The sequence below is a fragment of the Crocuta crocuta genome, unplaced genomic scaffold, assembly GCF_008692635.1.
Source record: "Crocuta crocuta isolate KB4526 unplaced genomic scaffold, BGI_CrCroc_1.0 scaffold244, whole genome shotgun sequence".
Classification (NCBI taxonomy): Eukaryota; Metazoa; Chordata; class Mammalia; order Carnivora; family Hyaenidae; genus Crocuta; species Crocuta crocuta.
In genome coordinates this window covers 758131-778764 of record NW_027530191.1, presented here as the reverse complement: position 1 = coordinate 778764, position 20634 = coordinate 758131, and the positions used below count along the sequence as shown (strand labels likewise).

The 20634-nt window shown below is 37.6% G+C and overlaps 1 protein-coding gene across 1 annotated transcript in view; it reads left to right on the top strand.

Annotated features, from left to right (window-relative positions):
• Window positions 1–19350, top strand: part of BICC1 (BicC family RNA binding protein 1) — a 290122-nt gene extending 270772 nt beyond the window's left edge. The window contains exons 19-22 of the mRNA XM_077765226.1: window positions 6187–6343; window positions 8079–8239; window positions 11307–11406; window positions 16715–19350. Coding sequence (XP_077621352.1) covers window positions 6187–6343; window positions 8079–8239; window positions 11307–11406; window positions 16715–16845 — 549 coding nt within the window. The 3' untranslated portion in view covers window positions 16846–19350. The remainder of the gene's footprint in view (window positions 1–6186; window positions 6344–8078; window positions 8240–11306; window positions 11407–16714) is intronic.
• The last annotated feature ends 1284 nt before the right edge of the window (window positions 19351–20634 follow it).

Below are 20634 nucleotides of genomic sequence, written 5' to 3'. Positions count from 1 at the left end.
CATGTTGCTGTCACATTGATTCAACATATGTTATGATCTTTATATACCCTCTTTCAAAGTTGTTGATAAGCTGTTACAGAGATGTAAATTTGGTTAAATGTGTTTTTATTAGGGGGAGAGAGTGTCATAAATGATAGTGTAGGACTGAGGTTAAGCAAAGAACAGATATACTATTACATAAAAATGTATAAAGAATCCCTTTGTTTAAGGGTATCACTAGCAGCACACCAAAGGGGGAAAAAGCAAATATTCAACAAAAATAAGTTTTCAGATATGAGTTAAAAATTCAGCATATTCAGATGTGCCAGGAACACAGCAGGAAGTATATAAACAAGAACTCCAAAATTTTATGTTTCCCAGATGTTGGCTGCACTGCTCAGGGTAAGACTGGGAAGCTGGCATCCTTGCCACAAGGGGAAAGGATCCAGCATTCCATACTTCTCAGCCACACTCCACATGATTCACTAAGCAAGGCCTTTTCAATCTGACAGTATCAGATTTTGGCTGTAAGGCTTTTGTGAGGCGGAGCGGAATTCGAGCACACACATGCACACACAGTACTGGGGACAGAACACAAACCCAGACATGGATAAAAATGATTAATTCAAGAATGACAGTGTTCAACCACATCACTGTAGGCTGCAAAATAATTACCGGATAAGGGTTTCAGAATAGTTAGTCTAATACCTACCCATTGTAGATTGGCCTTTTTTCTTCACCTTTTTTTTTTTTTTGTAATAAATTAGACTGTTGAAGAAAGGCAAAAGGAAGTATGTATTTTTTCATTGTTCTTTTAGTGTAAAAGAAAATAAAAAGAACAGACTTGTGTAAATTTCATTGTCAGATTTCTAGTAGCAGCCTGGCAGACTATCTAAAGATTGAAGTTACTATCAGCAGCTAGAACACAGGAACCATTATGAAAACTTTTGAGGTTCTAGGAGGCATACTCCACTTTCTGCCATTATAGCTCTGACAGAAAATAAACATTTCCTTTTGTTGGTAGAGCCTTAAAACCACCGTGCTAATTCTTAGGCTTTCAGTTGATATACCTATGGCCAATTTCACTCACCCTTGCCTTTGGCAGAGTGGAGTATTGGGTGGTTGGTCATGTTTCTCTTGTTTCAGAGATGAAATATATTATTCAAGAAATGATAATTCAAATGTATGCTTAAAGACCAACAGTGTGATGGTTTGAAATGATGATCATTCTAATAATGTAGTGGTCAAGTGAAGGGGCTGTAGGGTCTGACACCTACCACTACTAAGATGTTCAGCTTTTATGAGTGATTTCTCTCCTCTGATCCTGTTTTCTAATTTGAGTTAATTTGAAGATGACATGGAAAAAACCATCCAGTATGTAGCACAGTATGTGGTAAGTTCTCAGTAATATTTGACAGCTACTATTCTTTCAAATTGGATAACTTTGCCCTAACAAAGACCAACTACCTGGTAAAAGTTGAGATTATGTCCAACTTTATGATATGCTTTTTATATCCAAAGGAATACTCTGAAGTATTATATGAACATATGTACTAGTAACAATTATCGGAAATCACATAATTTATTTGTTTGTGGTTAATAAGGTGCATTTTCACCCACAAGCTTATTCAGTCCCTGCAAGGTCCCAGTGAGGAAGGAAAGGTCCTGATCAGTTACAGGTTTTACATGAGGTCGTGACAGTAGGTGTCACAGAAAAGACTTGAATTTATTTTACAAAATTTCCTTTATACTTCTCTTCCTAATGGTGTAACCCAAGAGGGTACATAGCAAAGGTGAGAAGTAAATTATCTAGAACCATATAGTCATACTTTGACAGACATAAGATTCTCTTTGGAGAACTTAATAAAAATGAAGATGCTTCCTCCAGGATCTCATTCATCAGATGGGGAGCAAAAACCAAGAATCTACATTTTCAGCAAAAGCCTAGTACAATTCTGATGCAGACACCCTTCTGGAAACACTACTCTACAGAGATGTAACACTAGGAGGATGATGCAGAAATTATTTCAGAACCTAAAAGACTCTTCTGCTCTAGCATTTGTCAAAGGATGGATAGATCACCTTCTGTGGGCAGGGATGTGCAGGGCCCTGACTCAGTGGCTGAACTCCCTCCTGTAGTTTTTTCTTTTGGCTATCTTGGGCTCTCTGTTCCACCTTCCTAGTTAATATCTAGCAATCTATTCACACTGGCAGATGGAGGAGAGGGTGTGAATAGCTAGATTAGTGCATGGGCTTTCACCTTGTAACCTATTTTTGTCTATAGCCCCTTCAACAATGCTGATGAAAATATATAATCAAGCTTTCTTTGCTAATGGTATTCTAGATTTTCCCTGTTGTGTAGGACTCGAAATTTTCTTCATGCAACCCAGATCCATTGAAAGGGGAGGAGAGGGTCCCTTACAGTAGCATGACCTGATATTATGCAGCAGTTGCTATCTGCACATGCCTGCCTTTCCCTTTATTCTGCTATGAGGATTGCTTTTTTGGGTTAGGACATGAGGACAGGGTGGGACAGAGAAGGACATGAGGAAAAGTAGAACTTAAAGATTTTTATTAAAAGATTGACCATATCTCTGCTTATATATAGCACTAATATTTTCAAATTAGGTGATGAGAAACACTATTTTTTCCTTATTATTTTCCAAACAAAACAAACCCAAATAGACAAGTAGAATGCTGATCTATGAGAAGTATGTTTGTTTAGCCAATAGATTCTGATGGGTGTGGGCTGCTCACTCAGCAGGCTAGGGATCAAGGCTCACGGAATTTCCTGCTCTAGGAAGCTTGCTTGAGGCAAGAAGTTGATGCTTTGAGCTTCTTAGTCAGATTTCTGAGAAGCTAGCCTTGAGCAGTTGTTTCCAGTTTTAGGGCAGCTCTAAGAAATGAGCCTGTTCCAAAGAGCTCCTTTAGATAAGAAGCAGGTAGCTTGAGACATTTTTTTTCTCCAGTACTCAAAAACATGACCCTGTCCACTTGGTCATATACTGAGACACGAAAGGTGGAACAGAAGTCTGCTTTCACCTGCACTATCTGTGTCACATCAACAGATCTACAAAAGGTCTGGGATTTTCCTTTTCTGTTTGCCACTCATCTCTGCTACATATTCTCTAAAGCAAATAAAAACACGCCTTGAGAATCAAAGATGATTTTTAATTTCTCCACCACTAAGAGTAATGAAATTGTCTGATTATTTTCAGTCTTACAGATCCAAGAATGGAGATGAGCTGTGCTTTGTGACACTTTAGATTAGTGAGTAGATCATTTGTGACACTTTAGGTTAGTGAGTAGATCATGAACTAGTAGATATCACAAGATTGTTTTACTTAATGTTTTTAGAAATCACCATGTTTAGTCAGATCAGATATAGCTGTGTGCATTAAGTCAGCTTAGATCTTAGATAATTTTTTTTATATTCAAGAGTTTATTTGCATAATATTAAGTATACATATAAATACTATGATAATGATCTCATTGACATTTCTGGTAATTGTCAGTTTTGAGCATGTTCTTAATTTCCCTTGCTACATTTAATTCATCTTGGTTGAAGTATTGTTATGCCCTGATCGCGATTTCCCCAAAATCCCAAGACCACCAAGGAGTCCGAGTCACGTATGCAAAAGCAGAGGGCTTTATTACAGGCTTAAGCTCGGACTCCCAGACTTCACCATCGTATGGATCTGTGCTGAGAGCCTGGAACAAGGGCAGAGTAGGGTTTTTATGGGGTTTCAGGCGGGGGAGTTACAGAAGTTGTGACATGGGAACAGTGATCCAATCATAATAATTCAACATCATTGACAGCGGGTTTGACCATACACATTGTCTAGAGTATTCGTTACTTTTGGCGGGATCCAATTACAACATTTAGAGTACCTTTAAATTCAACCAATCACAGAGAGAGCCTAGGGTCTTGTTCGGCGACTAACAGGTTAACTTTAACATTAGGTAACAGGGTCCTATCTATAGTTTCTATCTCCAGGCCTCTCCCTTAGTAATGTGGAGGGTGGTCGCTGGACTTTCCTGATTGGGTGTTGCAAGGGTGCTTTCTCCTGCCTTGGGCAATGTGTAACTGCCTGATAGTTTTGGGAAAGCTGAAACTCAGGCCTTCTAGTTCAAAGGGGAAACTTAAAGCCTGTCATGGAGTCAGTTTGGTTTAGACGTTTAGACATGTGGCCTTACAGTATGATGTTAAAGATAATTTTAACTGAAAACACCATTCTTTCGTCTCAGGAGCTTTCCTTCCCTCTCGCCTTTCCCAAAAGTCAGCAAAGGGCATCCCATAGCAAAGAGAATTAGAATTCCCCATAGATGTAGAAAAGGTATCTCTAGATTCAGTAATTCCTCAAATATTTATTAAGCATTTTCTGTGTTCCAGACACAGTTTTAGGGATACAGTGCTTAAATACAGGTTCTTGGTTTCATGGATAGAACTTTATTTTTGGTGGGTATAGAGAGATACAAAACAAATAAACAAGAAGCCATTAGGTAATAAAAGTCCCTGATAAATATGAAACAGAGCCTGCTTTAGACTGGGTCATCATAGCAGGCCTTAATGAGCAGATGGCATTGAAGCTAAGACATAGATGACAGGAAAGGGCCAGCCTTGTGAAGATCTAGGGAAACAGTAATAGGCTTTGATCATCCTGGCATAATCATCCTGAAGTCAGAACCAGCTGGTAAGTTCATGAAGCAGAAGTTGTGTGGTAGGGAAGTGGAGTGTTGTTGAATACAGAGTTGGTGAGAGAGGCAAAGGATCAGTTAGAGAGCACCTCAGCCCATGACAAAGTACTGAAAAAGCATTTAAACACTACATAGAAAGTATCATTTGTTCTCATTTGCTTTTAAAAAGTCAACCTAGTTGCTCTATGGAAACTGGATATTGGGCTACAGTTGTGGAGATGGAGAGAAGAGGGTAGATTTGAGCTATGTTTAGAGATGACATCTATAGAATTCGCTGATGGATTGTTTGTGGTGGGGGAAGATGACTCAGAAGTTCAGCTTGAGCAGCTGGGTGAGATGTAGGAATTCTGGGGGAGTATGTGTGAGTGTAGCTGGTGGGAATGGATCATCAACAATTAAGTTTCAAACACTTCAAGCTTAAAATGCCCCCAAGGCAATTCCACGATTATAAATTTCAATAGAAAAGTCAAATCTGGAAGTAAAACGTAGAAAGTCATGGTTGTCATTAAGCTCTGAAAGAGGTTGACATTACTTACTGAGAAAGTGTAGGAAAGAGAGAAAGAATGTTAGGGCCAACCCCAGGATAATGTGATATTTGGAGTAGAAAAGGGGAGGAGGATCCTGCAAGGCTATAGGGAGTAGGCAGAACACTGGGGAGTGCTTGGAGTAAAAGGTGTTAAAGAGGGGCATGGCCAGAGATAAAGAAAAAAAAGGAGGGCATAGCCAGTTGTGGTTACTCTGCTACAAGATTGAATGAAGTGAGTTTATGGAATAAACTCTTAGAATTCCCCTTGCTTCAGCAGCACATATATACTAAAATTAAAATTCTGCAACAAACAGGATACTTTGAAAACCAGAGAATTCTGAATTTAAAACTGTAGATACTGTACAAAGTGAGTACTTTTGGTTAACTAAATGAATAAAGGCAAGTTCAGTGCAGACTTTGAGGTCTCTTAATTTTTATTTAGGGGAATTAAAAATGTTTCCAGGTATTTATAATTTATTAGAAAGACCCTATAATTGTTTGGATGAGAGTAACGGAAGAAATGCCAATCTCAACTCTGACTCTATTAGCCTGGTAGCTCTGTTCTTGTTAGAGCATTAGGCCTAGCCACATCTCCCATGTGTCCTTCTTAGGGGACACAAGGCAGAGAATCTCTGCTTTGCCAGATGGAACACTTGCTTTGTGGTTCTGCAGAATAGGGAGGAATCTTAGTATCCACTGCTCCAAATCTTATAAAAGTGAGTCTTTGTACCAAGGGCTCTCAGACTTTTGCTGGACACTCTCATAATGAAGGATGAATGAATGAATAATGTCTATATTACCAGGTGTCCTTGGTGGCTGGAGGATAGAGGCCCTATACACAGGTGCCATGGACTCTTCTTGAGAATCAGCAGTGGTGAACAATAGAAGTAAACAGTGGTGGTCTAACCTGCATTCTTTTCTCCTCAAATCTCAGGACACCTACCTTATTAAATATTTCCTCATCTGGCTTTGATTGTCTACAGGGCTCATCAGTGTCCCTCTCGAGGTCCAACAGTCGTGAACACTTGGGAAGTGGAGGTGAATCTGATAACTGGAGAGACCGAAATGGAATAGGACCCACGAGTCCTAGTGAATTTGCCACTTCTATTGGCAGCCCCAAACGTAAACAGAACAAGTCAAGTGAGCTTTGACTTTTCATCATACTTTTAGATGTAATCAGTCTAGAATTTGTCCATTTGATTTAGGGTGATGCTCAAATATAAACTCTGAACCTCATGCCTTCAAATGTTTGGCATAATCATATGCCACCTTCTCTATGAAGCCTTCCTTATGCTCTTCACATTCTTGCTTTGTGCCAGCCTCGGGCCAATACCTCACTGGGTTGATGACTTTGGGTCTTCCCTTTAAATGGTGGAATGCTCCAGGGCTTGGTCCTGAGTCCTTTTACCTACACTTTCTCCCCACAAAAGATAAAATATCTAGTTTTTAATAAATGTTTTTAAATTTTTATTTGCTTTTATTTATTTATTATTTTGTATTGTTTTTGAGGTGGAGAGAGTATGGACAGGGGAGGGACAGAGTGAGAGAGAGAGACAGAAGGTCTGAAGCAAGTTCTGTGCTAATGGGCAGTATGCAGAGAGCCTTTTGTGGAGTTCAAATCCACAAACTGCCAGATAATGACCTGAGCCAAAGTCCTGTGCTTAACTGACTGAGCCATTTAGTTGTCCCTTAAATTTTTAGTTTAGGTAGGCTCTTAAACTCTACCCAGAGATCAAGGGTTGCATGGTCCACAAACTGAGCCAGTCAGAGAAAGAGAAATTTTATCAGGAAATTCCTTCCACTTCAAATATAGAAAGTATATGTACTATCAGTTGGGAGATGAAATGACCACAGAAGGTGATTAGTGGCACACAAAACAGTGTAGAACAGGATTCTTAGATCTGGAGAAGGCACTGACCAGAAGAGATTAGATGTATCTGATTAGCTAGGTGAGCGTCCTCCACCCTCATCAACCTTGGAATCCTTCCTGAAACTGCAACTTTGGTCCAAGGGAAGAATTTCCACGTGGATAAGAGCCATTGTTAGGGAAGTAGAATAGCTGCAAGGCTCTGCTGGGCTTTCCAAAGCAGCTCTGGCTCAGTGTTTCATCTTCGGTCAAGTAACTTGGCACATGCCTCGCTGGCCCATCACCCAGCAGTGCGTGAACTGGGTCTGAGAACCACAGGCAATGTTGAGAAATCTTTGGCCACCAAATCAATTGCAGAGCCAAGGCAAGTTTAGCTTTGCTGTCTTCGAATTTTTCTCAGTAGACAGATTTGTTTCTGCCACAAAATTCACATCCAGTGCCATTCTTAAACTTTGCATTTGCTCTTTATTTTGGAACCACTCTGTTTTGTGAAATCACTGCCTAATTATAATTTTTGTAAGGGATGAGATTTACATGTTGCAATATCCTGCAATTCCTTTGACCACAGGACAGCACAAGTTTGGATACAGAGGGCCATCCTGCTTTCCAAAAGGAGCCTGGACTTACAGTAACTTCCCATACCTTTATTGTATCTCAGGGATCTTTTTTCTAGTTTCTCATTTAATTCACATCAAATCAGTTATAAAGAGCAAATGTTTCTGAATGCTCAGGGAGAATATGATTAATGATAATTAACTACAGAGGCACTGTTGCTGAGTTGCTTCCTCCCAAGTGTAATTTTTTAATGGCAAGAGCCTCCCTAAAGCAATAACTAGCATTTCACTAATGAAAAGCCAATGTTTAGAAAAGAATTGCAGTATTTCTGCAGCTACTGCTCTATTCAGTCCAACAATGAAATCTAAAATATTTGAGTGATTAAAATTTTTAATTAAACTGTGTTATCTCTGGGCATTTTCACTTCAAGCCTGTCTCTCCTTTGCCTTTCAGCGGAGCACTATCTCAGCAGTAGCAATTACATGGACTGCATTTCTTCGCTGACAGGAAGCAACGGCTGTAACTTGAACAGCTCTTTCAAAGGCTCTGACCTCCCTGAGCTCTTTAGCAAACTGGGCCTGGGCAAATACACAGACGTCTTCCAGCAACAAGAGGTCAGTCGTTATTTATTTATTTTCCTGGGTGTCTTTGTTTTGGTTGTGTGTATGATGACTTCTAGAATGAAATGACTCACTGACCTATGGCTGTGCTTTCACTGAGTATTTATTAAAGCCTCATAACTTATTTCCACCACTAAGAAGAATGTCATCTCATTTCTTATTTATTTAGTGCAACTAGTAAACACAGATTAGCAGAAATATAGAATATTGTGTTTCCAAAAACACACCTCCATCAGTTTTAGCTAAAAGACCCATTTGGTGTATTGATTCATAGGAACATTTGATTCACAGCTCCCCTAACAGCAAAGTCTGTATTTAAGATAACTTCAGGCTTCAATCTATATTATCTTTATTTGTGGCACTTAAATAACAGCATCTGAGGTAAATACCCATGGTTGTTTTTGACCCCATCCTAGTCACGTTACTGAATCTGTTCTCACAAAATAGAGTGTGCTTTTTATATATGTTAATGTATTCATTAATTTATTGTTTGGATTTTGCCTGAACTGAGACAGAAATAAGGTGTTTTCTGAAACATCACTACCATGGATTTTGATCAGACTGATCACAGCCATGGCTATTATGCACTGACTTAAAGAGAAGAGCCCCTGAACATGATTCTTTCTAATAATGCTGTCATGTTGCTAGGGCATAGCTAACCCGGTGCAACATAAAATCAGAATACTTCGATAAATGTATGTATTTTTCAAATCCAGACATTGTTTCTTAAGTTTCATGCTAGTTTGGCTTATTTCATGTTAGAGAACGTCTGATTAAATCCATAATGCCCAAGCATGTATCCCTCAAAAAGAATCTCAGTAGGCCTTTGTATTGTAAATTTAATGTATTGCCCATGGTTCAATAACTTATTAAGTGTAATTGCTGAACTTTGTTTTTTTCATATGTGTATTGAATTTCAGCATATTGATTTTGTTTTCATTTTCTGAAATCTAAATTAGTGTTCATTTAACTGAGGATTTTCTAAGTTGCACTCATCAGTGCATTAAAAAATTGCATTTACTTATTTTGCTTTGCTGGTTAGACAAGTGTACCTGATTGAGAAGCCCAAGGACAGAGGTGTTTTAATTTGTCCAGAAAAAGAAGGTTTTGAAGTAAAAGACTAGGTGTTATTCAATGATATTCTGGATTTGTTTTTATTTATATTTATTTCTTAATTTGACAAAGCATAGAAATAAATTTACTTTTTTTTAAATTTTTTTAATGTTTTATTTATTTCTGAGAGAGAGAGAGAGAGAGAGACAGCGTGAGCAGGGTAGGGTCAGAGAGAGAGGTAGATACATAATCTGAAATAGGCTCCAGGCTCTGAGCTGTCAGCACAGAGCCCAACGCAGGGCTTGAACCCACAAACTGTGAGATCATGACCTGAGCCGAAGTCGGACGCTCAACCGACTGAGCCACCCAGGCACCCCTAAATTTACTTGTTTAATGTTTTTTTAATTTATATCTGAGAGAGAGAGACAGCATGAGCAGGGGAGGGTCAGAGAGAGAGGGAGACATAGAACCTGAAACAGGCTCCAGGCTCTGAGCTGGCTGTCAGCACAGAGCCCAATCCGGGGCTTGAACCCAGGAACTGTGAGATCATGACCTGAGCCAAAGTCGGACGCTTAACCGACTGAGCCACCCAGGTGCCCCAGAAATAAAGTTATTAAAGGTACTTCTTATTCAATTAATCCAAGAAGGAAGAAAACATGCTAATATAAAGCCAGACTGCCTTTATCTAATATTTATTAACTAGAGCAGGGGTCAGCAAACTGTAGCCTGCAAACCTGTCTTTGTTAATAAAGTTCTATTGAAACAGCCACACATCCATTTACATATTGTATTATCTGTGGCTGCTTTCAAGCTAAAACAGCTGAGTCAAATAGTTGCAACAGAGATAGTATGATAGTATGGCCCACTAAACCTAAAATATTTAATCTCTGGCCCTTTAAAAAAAGGAGATCCCTAAAATAAAGAATCTCTAACAGAATTTCTAAAAGCATATCTTTAGACATGATAAATGAAAAGATTTTCCAAGATTTTGATGTACTTTCCAAAATGAAAACAAAATCTCAAATTAATTTCTGTATAATTTTAATGAAAAGTATAAATTTGGTTCTGTTTCCTTCATGCAGAATATTCTCTAATACTCAGATATGACTTAAAAAGAATTTCTTATTAAGTGACCTTGTAGGGTTTAGTTTATTGTAAGCAGGTTGAAGATTTGTTTAGCCACTTTCACAGATATGTCTAAATACATAATTACTAACCATAGCTCCCAATTATTTTATCACTTTAGTCATCCCACTGTTTTATATCTATGATCATACTTCATGCCCACTACAGCCCTGCAGGGTGCAGTATGTCAGCCCTGAGTGCCCACAACTAGTTGCAGCAGAGGCAGATGGAGAGCCAAATCTCTCTGGCTTCGGAGCCTATTACCTTTCTTCAAAGGAAGGGTGAGATCCTTGGGCTTCTTCCCTTCACACTTTGTTGCTGATGCTAGAGAGTGCAATTATACTGTTCTTGGAAATACTTCTTGTAGGCCACTTTTGGAGATAATTTGCTGGGCTGAACCAAATGAATCATGGGTCTGATATAGTCTGGAAATTTTTCTACCATTCTTATACAGAACACAATGGAGGATACCATTTATGCTATTACTCAGTTTCTTTTTGTAGAGCTACACTTAACCAATTCAGAATCCAAAGATAAGGAATATTTTCTCTTTTTTGGACAGGTATGTGAATTTTATCAATTCACAGAAACTGTGGAATTTGTGTTTCCCTTTTTGCTCTGGCTACCAGGATGTTAAGACCTAAATTTTTAATCTCAACTGCAATAAATAAGTGGCTTAGACTAAGTCTCCTACTACAATCATCGCTTTCATTTCACCACCTTTATTACTTGTCTTTTGTCCCCTAGATTTGTGACACCATCATTCCTTTTTGGAAGTAGGCAGAGCATAATTATTAAATGAAATGTGTGTAATGAGTTGAACTTTTAATACACAAAGCTAAGTATTTAATATATTGTTTATATATTACATTTTCACCCACAGATCGATCTTCAGACATTCCTCACTCTCACAGATCAGGATCTGAAGGAGCTGGGAATTACCACTTTTGGTGCCAGGAGGAAAATGCTGCTTGCAATCTCAGGTGAATATAAATGTTCATACTCATACTTTAAAATCTGAATAACCTCTGCCAGTAGCCTCAGCCACTGGGACTAGTTCTGTCCATCAACCACTTACTTACTATGCTGGAACCTTGTGGTTGTGGTTCTAGAGTGTTTTCCTACTAACATTGTGGCAAGTGCTGAAAACCCACTACTCCTTCCTCAAGGCATTGCCTGAAAAACTGCCTTGACAATGTCATTCTTTAAAACAGATCTCTTCAGAAAGATCTAACCAAAATTGCCCTTTGCAGAACATAAGAATGGGGAGTAGTTGGATTCTCCTTTTGTGGTTTGTTAAGCAAATATCATTTGGTTAGTAAATAATTATTCTGAATTGGCTGTAATATTTCAAATGCATGTATCCTTGCATACCAGCTGAGATAATTGCACCAGAGAAAGAATGATCCTTGGTAAAGCTGGAATCTAGCAGTATCGTCTTAATGTTTTTAAGTTTTTCCCAAACTTGTACTAGAATCTATGAGTCACAGAAGGGTGTGGTATCCTGAATGTAGTCACAGAATGAGGGAAAATACTGTTGTCTGTCTCCCAGATCACTTTTTTGGTGCACTTATTGCATATTCTGTGTATTAGAAAATGCTCTATCTGTATTTACTGGGTACCTGCCATTTATGAGGAATTGAACTTCCTGATAAGTCAGTATCTGTAAATATATAACCCTATACCTCAAAAAGGTATGTAGAGAAATATGAGGGAGAAATTTTAGGGACAAAAAATGAGGTTACTTTTTGAAGAAGTTCTGATAAAGTTCATTAATGTCAATGTTATATGTCTACCAGTTTCTCAAAAAGAGACACCAAGGGCAGAAGCCAAGTGTCAGGTATGGTGGGAAGATGATTTTGCCTTTTTAAAACATTGATTTTTCAGGCTGTGCTTTTGTGAATCCAGCAGTGGCATCTAACCAGTGCAGGTCCTTTCCAAACAATATTCACTAATCAGATCAGCAAATAAAATGAAAACCTCAGTGATTTCCCATTTCATTTTAGCAGGAGATTTCATCCCCCTCCTAACTCCCCAAGAAAATCTTATATATAGACCGAATACCTGAAGCAGATATAAGCAGAGCAGCTTTGAAATAAGGGTGGAAATTCAGCCATTGAGCAGCCTGTTACGCTCCTGCATGGATAGAGTTCTAGATGCATCAGTATGAGGAGTCTTCTTTCATCCTGTGTACCCAAATGGTTGCATTAATGGAATTCCAACAGGGCAGATGCTTTTTCTTGTTCATAAGACCAGCTTGGTAAAGTAGAAAGAATACTGTAGAGATCTGGGCTTTCCTCTGCCAAGCCATTAGACCTTAGGTGAGTTTCCAGACCTCTTTTGGTTTTGGTTTCTTAACCATGAAGGTGGATTGGAATAGATGACTATGTAAGGTTACCTTCCATTTCTGAGGTCTGTCCTTTCCAGTGGTATGTCATCAGATGTAGTGGAAATAACCTACAGTTTTAGCAGTTTATGTTATTAGCAGTATGTTCTTTTGTTCTTTCTTTTTTTTACTACCTCTAACAATAGGATAATTTTCAACTTGTTTACTCTGAAGCTCAGCCTTAAAAGGCTATTTCTAGACCCAAATTAACTTCATTCATATGTATATGAATATATGTGCTCTATATTCATATGTATATTTCAGATCCTTTTATTAATTTAAAAAATTAATAAACAATTTGAAATTTAATTAACTCACATAATCACCAAGCCTGTAGTGTTAAAATATGCTTGTGGGCCAACTCATTTATACCAGAGAAGCATATGTTCTAAAATTTGATAATTTTTCACTAGAGATTCATAGAATGTCAGCGACCATATAATGATAATTAAGTTCTTTATTTGTGCACCCAAACTTTGTAAAGCTTCCAACAGCAAGCAGATCTCTTTAAATCATCAGAACCTTTATTTTGGAACACATTTGTGATGTATTCCAGGTGGGTTTTGGGGAGTAAAGTTGGAGAGAAGGGGTTTTGAAGCTTCTTTAAAAAAATTGTTTTCTCCAGTCATCCTCAGTGTGGTTCTGTTGATATTACATACTATTTCTTTAGACCACCTCTCTCAATGGGGTTCATGGTCTTCTTGCTTTTAAAGGGAATTAGAGGCTTTGAATAGATGTCTTATGAATGTTCTGCACAGTGTGAAGTATTTGATTATTTTAAGGATGATTTTGCCTTACTTTGTTGAGTGCATTTGTTTGAACCTGGTAAATTGTTTTCTCTGCAAGTAAAAAGTTTTTATTGAGAAATCCTTCATCAAAAACCTTCTTTTTCCAATTCAACTCATCTGATAACAAAGGCATCCATTTCTGGTCTCAGAAAATTCCATTTCCAAGGGTGGATGCAGGGTAGCTGAGCAGCTTTTACTCCCTTTTGTCTTGTGATTACATAGTTTGGTTAGGTACAGAGTTTGCTCGAAATTCCTTTTAAAAATTTTTATAGATTTTTAATCTGTGATCAGGGTTCTTTCATTATAGGTTTTATTCTATTTTTAATCTTGGGCCAGAAGACATTTCTTTTAATGTCATAGAAGGAGATGAGATTTATCTCTCATATAGATGGATCAGAGGAGAAAATAATCTTTTTTTCAAATCTGTAATTTTTTAAAAATTCTTTGATTTTTCTCAGAGTATTTTAGTGAGTGGTTAACTAAATGTACAGGGACAAAGTAAAAGGAACTTTAGCATCCTATTGACAAGCTTCCCACCACAGCCTCAGGTAGATCTAACATTTCCCGACCTATTCTTTTAGTTTGTGACTCTGTTCAGACCCGCAACAAGATCCTGAGAGCTGCCAGGATTGTGTGAACCTTGGAATTTCAAAGAAAAAGGTTGGTATTTTCCCAAACTATCTCTTAGGCTTACTTGAAAAAATCAGGAGGGAGTTTACTTTTTAATGTAAAAAACAACAACAGAAATAAAGTCTCTTCAGTAGGACTTGATCTTTGATAATCTCTCTAGAAGATTTATCTCTGCTTCACATTTGGAAATAGATACCTTAGAAATCATCTTTAGGGAATGGCCAAATTCCTTCATGATCATTTTATTCTTTCAAAAATCTAGTTGATGTGACTTTTCAGAATAAAGTTTTCAATGTCTTTTTTAAAAAATGTGTTTGTCTTCATTGGCCCAGATTTCTTCAGTTGTGCACGTGAAGTGTGCTAGGGGAGACACATTCCTGTTCCTTCTCTATAGTATGGGAATGTTCTCCTGATTCATGCGTTATTCTCTCAGGAGAAAATGGAAGCCAAGACAGTTTTCTTACTAGAAGGTGATAAAACTTTCACAGGCTATGTACTTACTAAGATTCATTTATTCTTAACTTTCCTATAGTTGCCTTTAAATATATTAAATTCTGTCTTGATTTCTAAATTTCTGTGTTTGTTTTTTTAAAAATGATACGTGTGTTCAACTTTTAGTAAGAATGTCATTGCTACAGTGTTTCTGGAGGAATTCGAAACAATAGCCATCTGAAAGCATGCCTGCATGCATGTATCTTGCTTATAAAGATACCTTCCTTGCTATTCCAGAGTTTTAAAGTTATGTTATTATATTTAAAAAATAAATTTGGTATAGTAAAATAAAAAGCACATCCCTGTTATCTGGTATTCCTGAAACTACCAAGTTGTCAAATTTGTATTCCTAATGTCTCGGTTGGTCTTTTCTACTTGATGGATGGATCACTGGAGCCCAGGGCATGGCCTCTGCATAGGCAGACAGAGTTTCAGTCTGTTATTTAATAGCTGTGTGTGGATAGGTTACTTTGTCTATTTTGAAAACTCAGTTTTCTTATCTAAAGTGGAGAATTGTATTATCATTTATTCCTTAAGGAGGACTTAAATAGGACAAAACAAATTGTAAAGTGCTTGTTGTTACAATCACTACTAAATCACTTGTTTTTCTTCTCCCCTAAGACCTAACTGTGAACAAAAGAGAGATGTCTCCACTCGTGCATCACCTCTGTGGGGCAGATGTTTACCTTTTGGAAGGCAGGGGGGTGAAGTGTTAAGGGTGTTGGTTCATGTTCCAAAACTTGGGAGATAAGTACACATCTGGCCTCATGGCTGTCCTTAGCCACCTATGACTCCTCTGCAACTTGAGTCTATTCTTAGCTCCAGCAATAATGTAGCCATAGTTTATGCAACCTCAGAATTGGAAAGGGGATTGTGTGTATGTATGGTTGAAAAAGTTTTGAGTATTGTGCAAATGTACACGCTCGACTGGCTCCACCCCACTCCAAAAAAAAAAAAAGACAACTTTAAGCACATCAACTATATAATCCCCAATTTGATACTTGCATTTGGTGGCTGTCAGAACCCTAATATACAGAGTCTGACAATTCTCATTACTTTGTTCATTAGCAAGAGTTACATCAGCTGATTTGAGGATTTGTAAATCTATGTGGTGGGGGTGGGGAGGAGTGGTGTTGTATAGGGATAAACAAGGTGGGCTGCCTCTGTTAATTTTTTACCTTTGTGGCTAATAATGTCTAGTTGAGAAAAGACAAAGTAAACAGTGTTTTTCTAAGTACTTTGGTTTCTTTACAATTAAAATAAAGCATCTTAGTTTTCCTTGAGAATTTGGATTTAACTGCTGGTTGTTTTCAGTTGTATTAATTTCCTAAACTGTTACTATTTTTACTAAGTTGATTATTTTTTTCAAAGAAAACTGCTGCTGATACACTTCTTCATATAACTCTTTCTGACTCAAGGAGCAGAGGCATCAGTGGAGCCACTGGGCTGTGGAGCCACTGGGCTGTGGCTTAACACCTCAAAATACTTCTCCGTTATTCTCATCTTTCTGTGTGAGGCCTTCGTTTCATGTCTGACTTCAATAATCTAATGATGGCTGTGTTTGACATGGATGAGTTCAAGAGCTGTAATAATTTTCTTTGTCATTGGTAATACATCCTCTCATACGCCTTTACCTAGCTTTGATGGCCCCCCTCCCCTTGCCTCTGGAATGACATTTGGGACAGTTCAAACGGCTGAATTTGTAGATCTGAAGTATAGCGGATTCTGAGAAGGACACATCTCCCAGATAGTTTACACACTGCAATAAAAAGTATTTGCTGTCCTTGGTTCTCACGCTACCAACAATGCTCCATTTGATATCAGACCTTCTAGCATTTCAGAAATGTTTTGACTGGCAACAAAAACTTTCCCTTTTGATACTAAATTTGACTTTCCCTCCACAACCCTACTATGTCACCATTTTCTGAGCTCTACTGCCATGTCCCGTGGAGCTTCTCCATTGATCTCCTAACAATTCTTCCTTTTTCTTTCTAGAACTAAATAAAAATCGAAGAAAGCTTTTTGAACCGCCAAGTGCACGCACCTCTTTCCTGGAAGGTGGAGCAAGTGGGAGGCTACCCCGTCAGTACCACTCAGACATTGCTGGTGTCAGTGGCCGCTGGTAGCAGCACCCTCCAGGTACACACCACCAGCTCTGTCGAGTTGGACACAGGAGATCTGTGAACTGCCTTCGCTGCACACCGTCCTCAGTACTCTGGGTGTTTGGTATCAGGACCAAAGCATCTTATTCACACCTGAACTTTGTGCCAAAAAGGAAGAAAAGAGAGGAGATGATCTTATGTCATCATACAGACTGCCACATTTAGATGACTTTTTTTTAATGGCAATTGGACAGAATTTGCAATTTGAGGGTAGGGCTTTATTTCCTGTTTTTATTTACCTAAATAACGTATGCACTGATTTTTTACTTAAAATGAAGGATTAATTGACATCTGGGATGCCAGAAAACATAGAGGTTCTTTTGTTTGCTTGTTTTGTTTAGGTATTTGGGGATTTAAAAAAATAATCAAAATGGAATTTTCTGGTACTGCTTTAAAATAATTATTGAGGTCTTTCAGCACTTTACACTTCCTAATTTCTTATCCTGTGGAAATTATCCCTCTTTCTCTCATTTTCATGTCACCTGATACATTGGTACAAATGAAATTTAGTCATACTTTCTTGACTGTCAAATTTTTATTTGAAATGGTACTGGATTATTAGATTTATGTAGAGTATTCTGTGACTTTGGGAAATGTAAGTGACTCTACTTGGTTCTGGACCAGTTCTGTTCATTGATGTCAACATCCTAGAAACAATTAGCAATGAAGCTATTTCACATAACAGGTGCAAAGAAAGACCAAGTGAACTTTGCAATATTAACCCTTTGCAGTCATCATATTTAACTGCTGCCTGTATTGTAAAACTGATTTTAATGGTTGTCTGAAGGCAAAGGACTATTCTTTAGTATACTGCCACTAAAGGACACTTATTTATATCAAACTTTTATTTTTAGATATTATAAGCATACAGTACATAACTGATTAAATTGATATCTACTAGAGATTTATGGTAGAGAGTGGACGGCATTCAATAACTGGAGCCCTAGATTGTCACTTTATTTAAAAAAGACAAATAATCATCTGACAAGACAGCACTGTTGCCAGTAAGGAGAGAAGTAAATTGCTATCCTTATCATGTACACATTAGCTGTGCTCCATATGGTCACAGGACTTTCTAAAACCATATTTGTCTGCTTGAAGTAGACTTGTGTTTGTTGAGAATGGAAAGGCTTTATTTAAGTTTCCAGGGTGACAGTGTATAAAAAACAGCTGAGTTCCAAAGGAAAGCAAAATAAAAAAAATAAAATAAAAAAAGGACTATTTTCTAAGTGGCTAGACTCATTGTTACTATCTTATACTGTGAAAGTCCAAGAAATCAGGCAACATTGTTTCTTAGGTCTTTTCAGACATTTTATTGTAGATGAATGAAAGGTTTTCAATCCATGAAGAAAATCACCAAGTGCCTCTCTTTCTTCAAAGCAATATTATTTCCAAGTGTATTAATTTGTTGGAAAACTTTCCCATAAGAAATGTTGTGAATTACCTGTACTGTAATGACTTATTTATGTTCAGTATTCAAGATTTTGTCCATGGACATAAACCACTGTCATATAGTCTCAGAATGCATTACATAAGCATACATAATAATTGAGGACTTTGATACAAATGTGGGATCAGACAGATTCACCAGACATTTTTCCATGACTAAGTCTTACCATTAAAGTAAGAAAAAGAATTGAAGTTTTGCACACAAAAATTTCACTTTAAAAAATAATATTGGTAACCTAGAAGGCATAAAGGCCTGTCATAAAATTATGTCAGTTATAACATTATTAAGGGGATGCCGATTCCTAAACTAAATCTTACCTGCTTAAGCATGAGAACTAAATTGCTCCATTTGCAAGTACAACAGAATCACCCTGTATATATGTCACATGTGCAGAGATCATCACTTGGAGCTCCCTGCCTTATATGGCTGTATGAACACATCACGCTACACATTCAGCACGGGGTAGGCATTCAGACTTGATTCCTATTGAACAATTCATTGCCTTAAATTTTATTTAATAAGTCCTTCCTAAATAAATTTAAAAACAAAACAAAACAAAACAAAAAAAAACCCCACCTAATCATTTAGAGCTCTTTCCCCAGCTCTCTGTTATGCAGTTGCAATAGAGGAAGATGGAATGAATTTGCAGTATTAAGTTGATATAGGTTTTATGAACAGTGCTTTGATGCTATGCCAAAGAGAAAACTGTCCCAATTAAACTAGATTCAATAGGGTGGCTAAAAATAAATTAAAACACTGGAAATTACTTTTCTCACTTTCTCTTGATGCAATGAAGGGAATATGACACTACAGTCTATGGTGTTGTCAGTGTTATATGATGCACAAAATATTTGGATTATTTGAATAAATGTTAATTTTTAATCAATCTGTGCCTTAATAGTGACCGGTTATCTGTAAATAGAGAACAGATACAGATTGTATTTTTGTGTGGGTTTTTGTCCTTTTAGTGATTTTTTTAATGAGAGACGGAATTAAGCATTGAAAATGGGAATTTTTCTAAACTAATCAATTGTTATATGAAAAATAAATTTATATAACCCCTTTGTATTGCCCTTGCTAGATGAAATGTGTCTTTCTTTTGGAAAAAAAAATCATTACATATAAACCTTATGCCTGTCTTTGATTTCTAAGAAAGCTTTTCTTTTCCTTTTTTTTTTTTTTTTTGCCATTTTCAGCAGAATTGAAAGATGTTTCTGCAGTAGAATTGAGTTTGCATTTTCTCTCCTCTTGTTTTGCATTGACCGTATTCATTTTCAATCAGAACTTAAGGTACTTTATTTTAGCCAGGGAGTCCAGGACCAGTAATCAGTCATTGTTTCTCTAGCCACCCACAGGTATATACAAAAAGAGTAAGATTACAGAACAGGTTTTATTATTGTTCTTTCTTTGTTTATAAAGAGTGAAATATATGACTAATATCACGTCATCCATCAGGAGAGGAACTCCTTCCTAAAGTTATGCTGGGCTTCTTGACCCAGGTTCCTGCTCCAGACACTGATCATGGTGCTGTCACACTGCACACTGAACACGTACTGCTCCTTGCCCTGAGATTCTGTCTGAACTCATTTCCAGATGGAATCAGTGTCTTATTACTAATCCTGAGATTTGTTAACTCTCAAAGAAACCCTAACCTTCCACTTAAAATGCTTCTAGAAATATCTGCACTTAACCTGTGCCAGTGGTTCTTTAAAAATAGACAGTCTTTTGAAAATGGAAATATTACCTATAAACCCAATAGTAAATTATTCATCCAATCACTCATTTTTTACATGTATATACATAGGGCTTAGTCAGGACCAGGCTCTGTTCCAGGGAACATCAGTAAATGGAACATAAACCTTTGTTCTTATGAAGCTTACATTTGAAATGGAAAATGGTGCAGGGCACCTGGGTGGCTCAGTCGGTTAGGCGTCCGACTTCGACCCAGGTCATGATCTCATGGTTCGTGGGTTCGAGCCCCGCATCGGGCTATGTGCTGACAACTAGCTCAGAGCCTGGAGCCTGTTTCAGATTCTGTGTCTCCTCTGTCTCTGACCTTCCCCTACTCACTCTCTCTCTCTCTCTCTCTCTCTCTCTCTCTCTCTCTCTCAGAAATAAATAAAACATTAACAATAATAATAATATAATAATAATAAACCTCCTTTTAAAAATGGAAAATGGTAGAGCTGATGGACTCTGGAGGGTGGATTATCCCTAGCCTTCAACACAGACCTCCATGTGTTTATGGCACCAGGATTCCTGCATGCCATCTAGAAAGCCCAGTTTCTCACAAAACTGCTGAA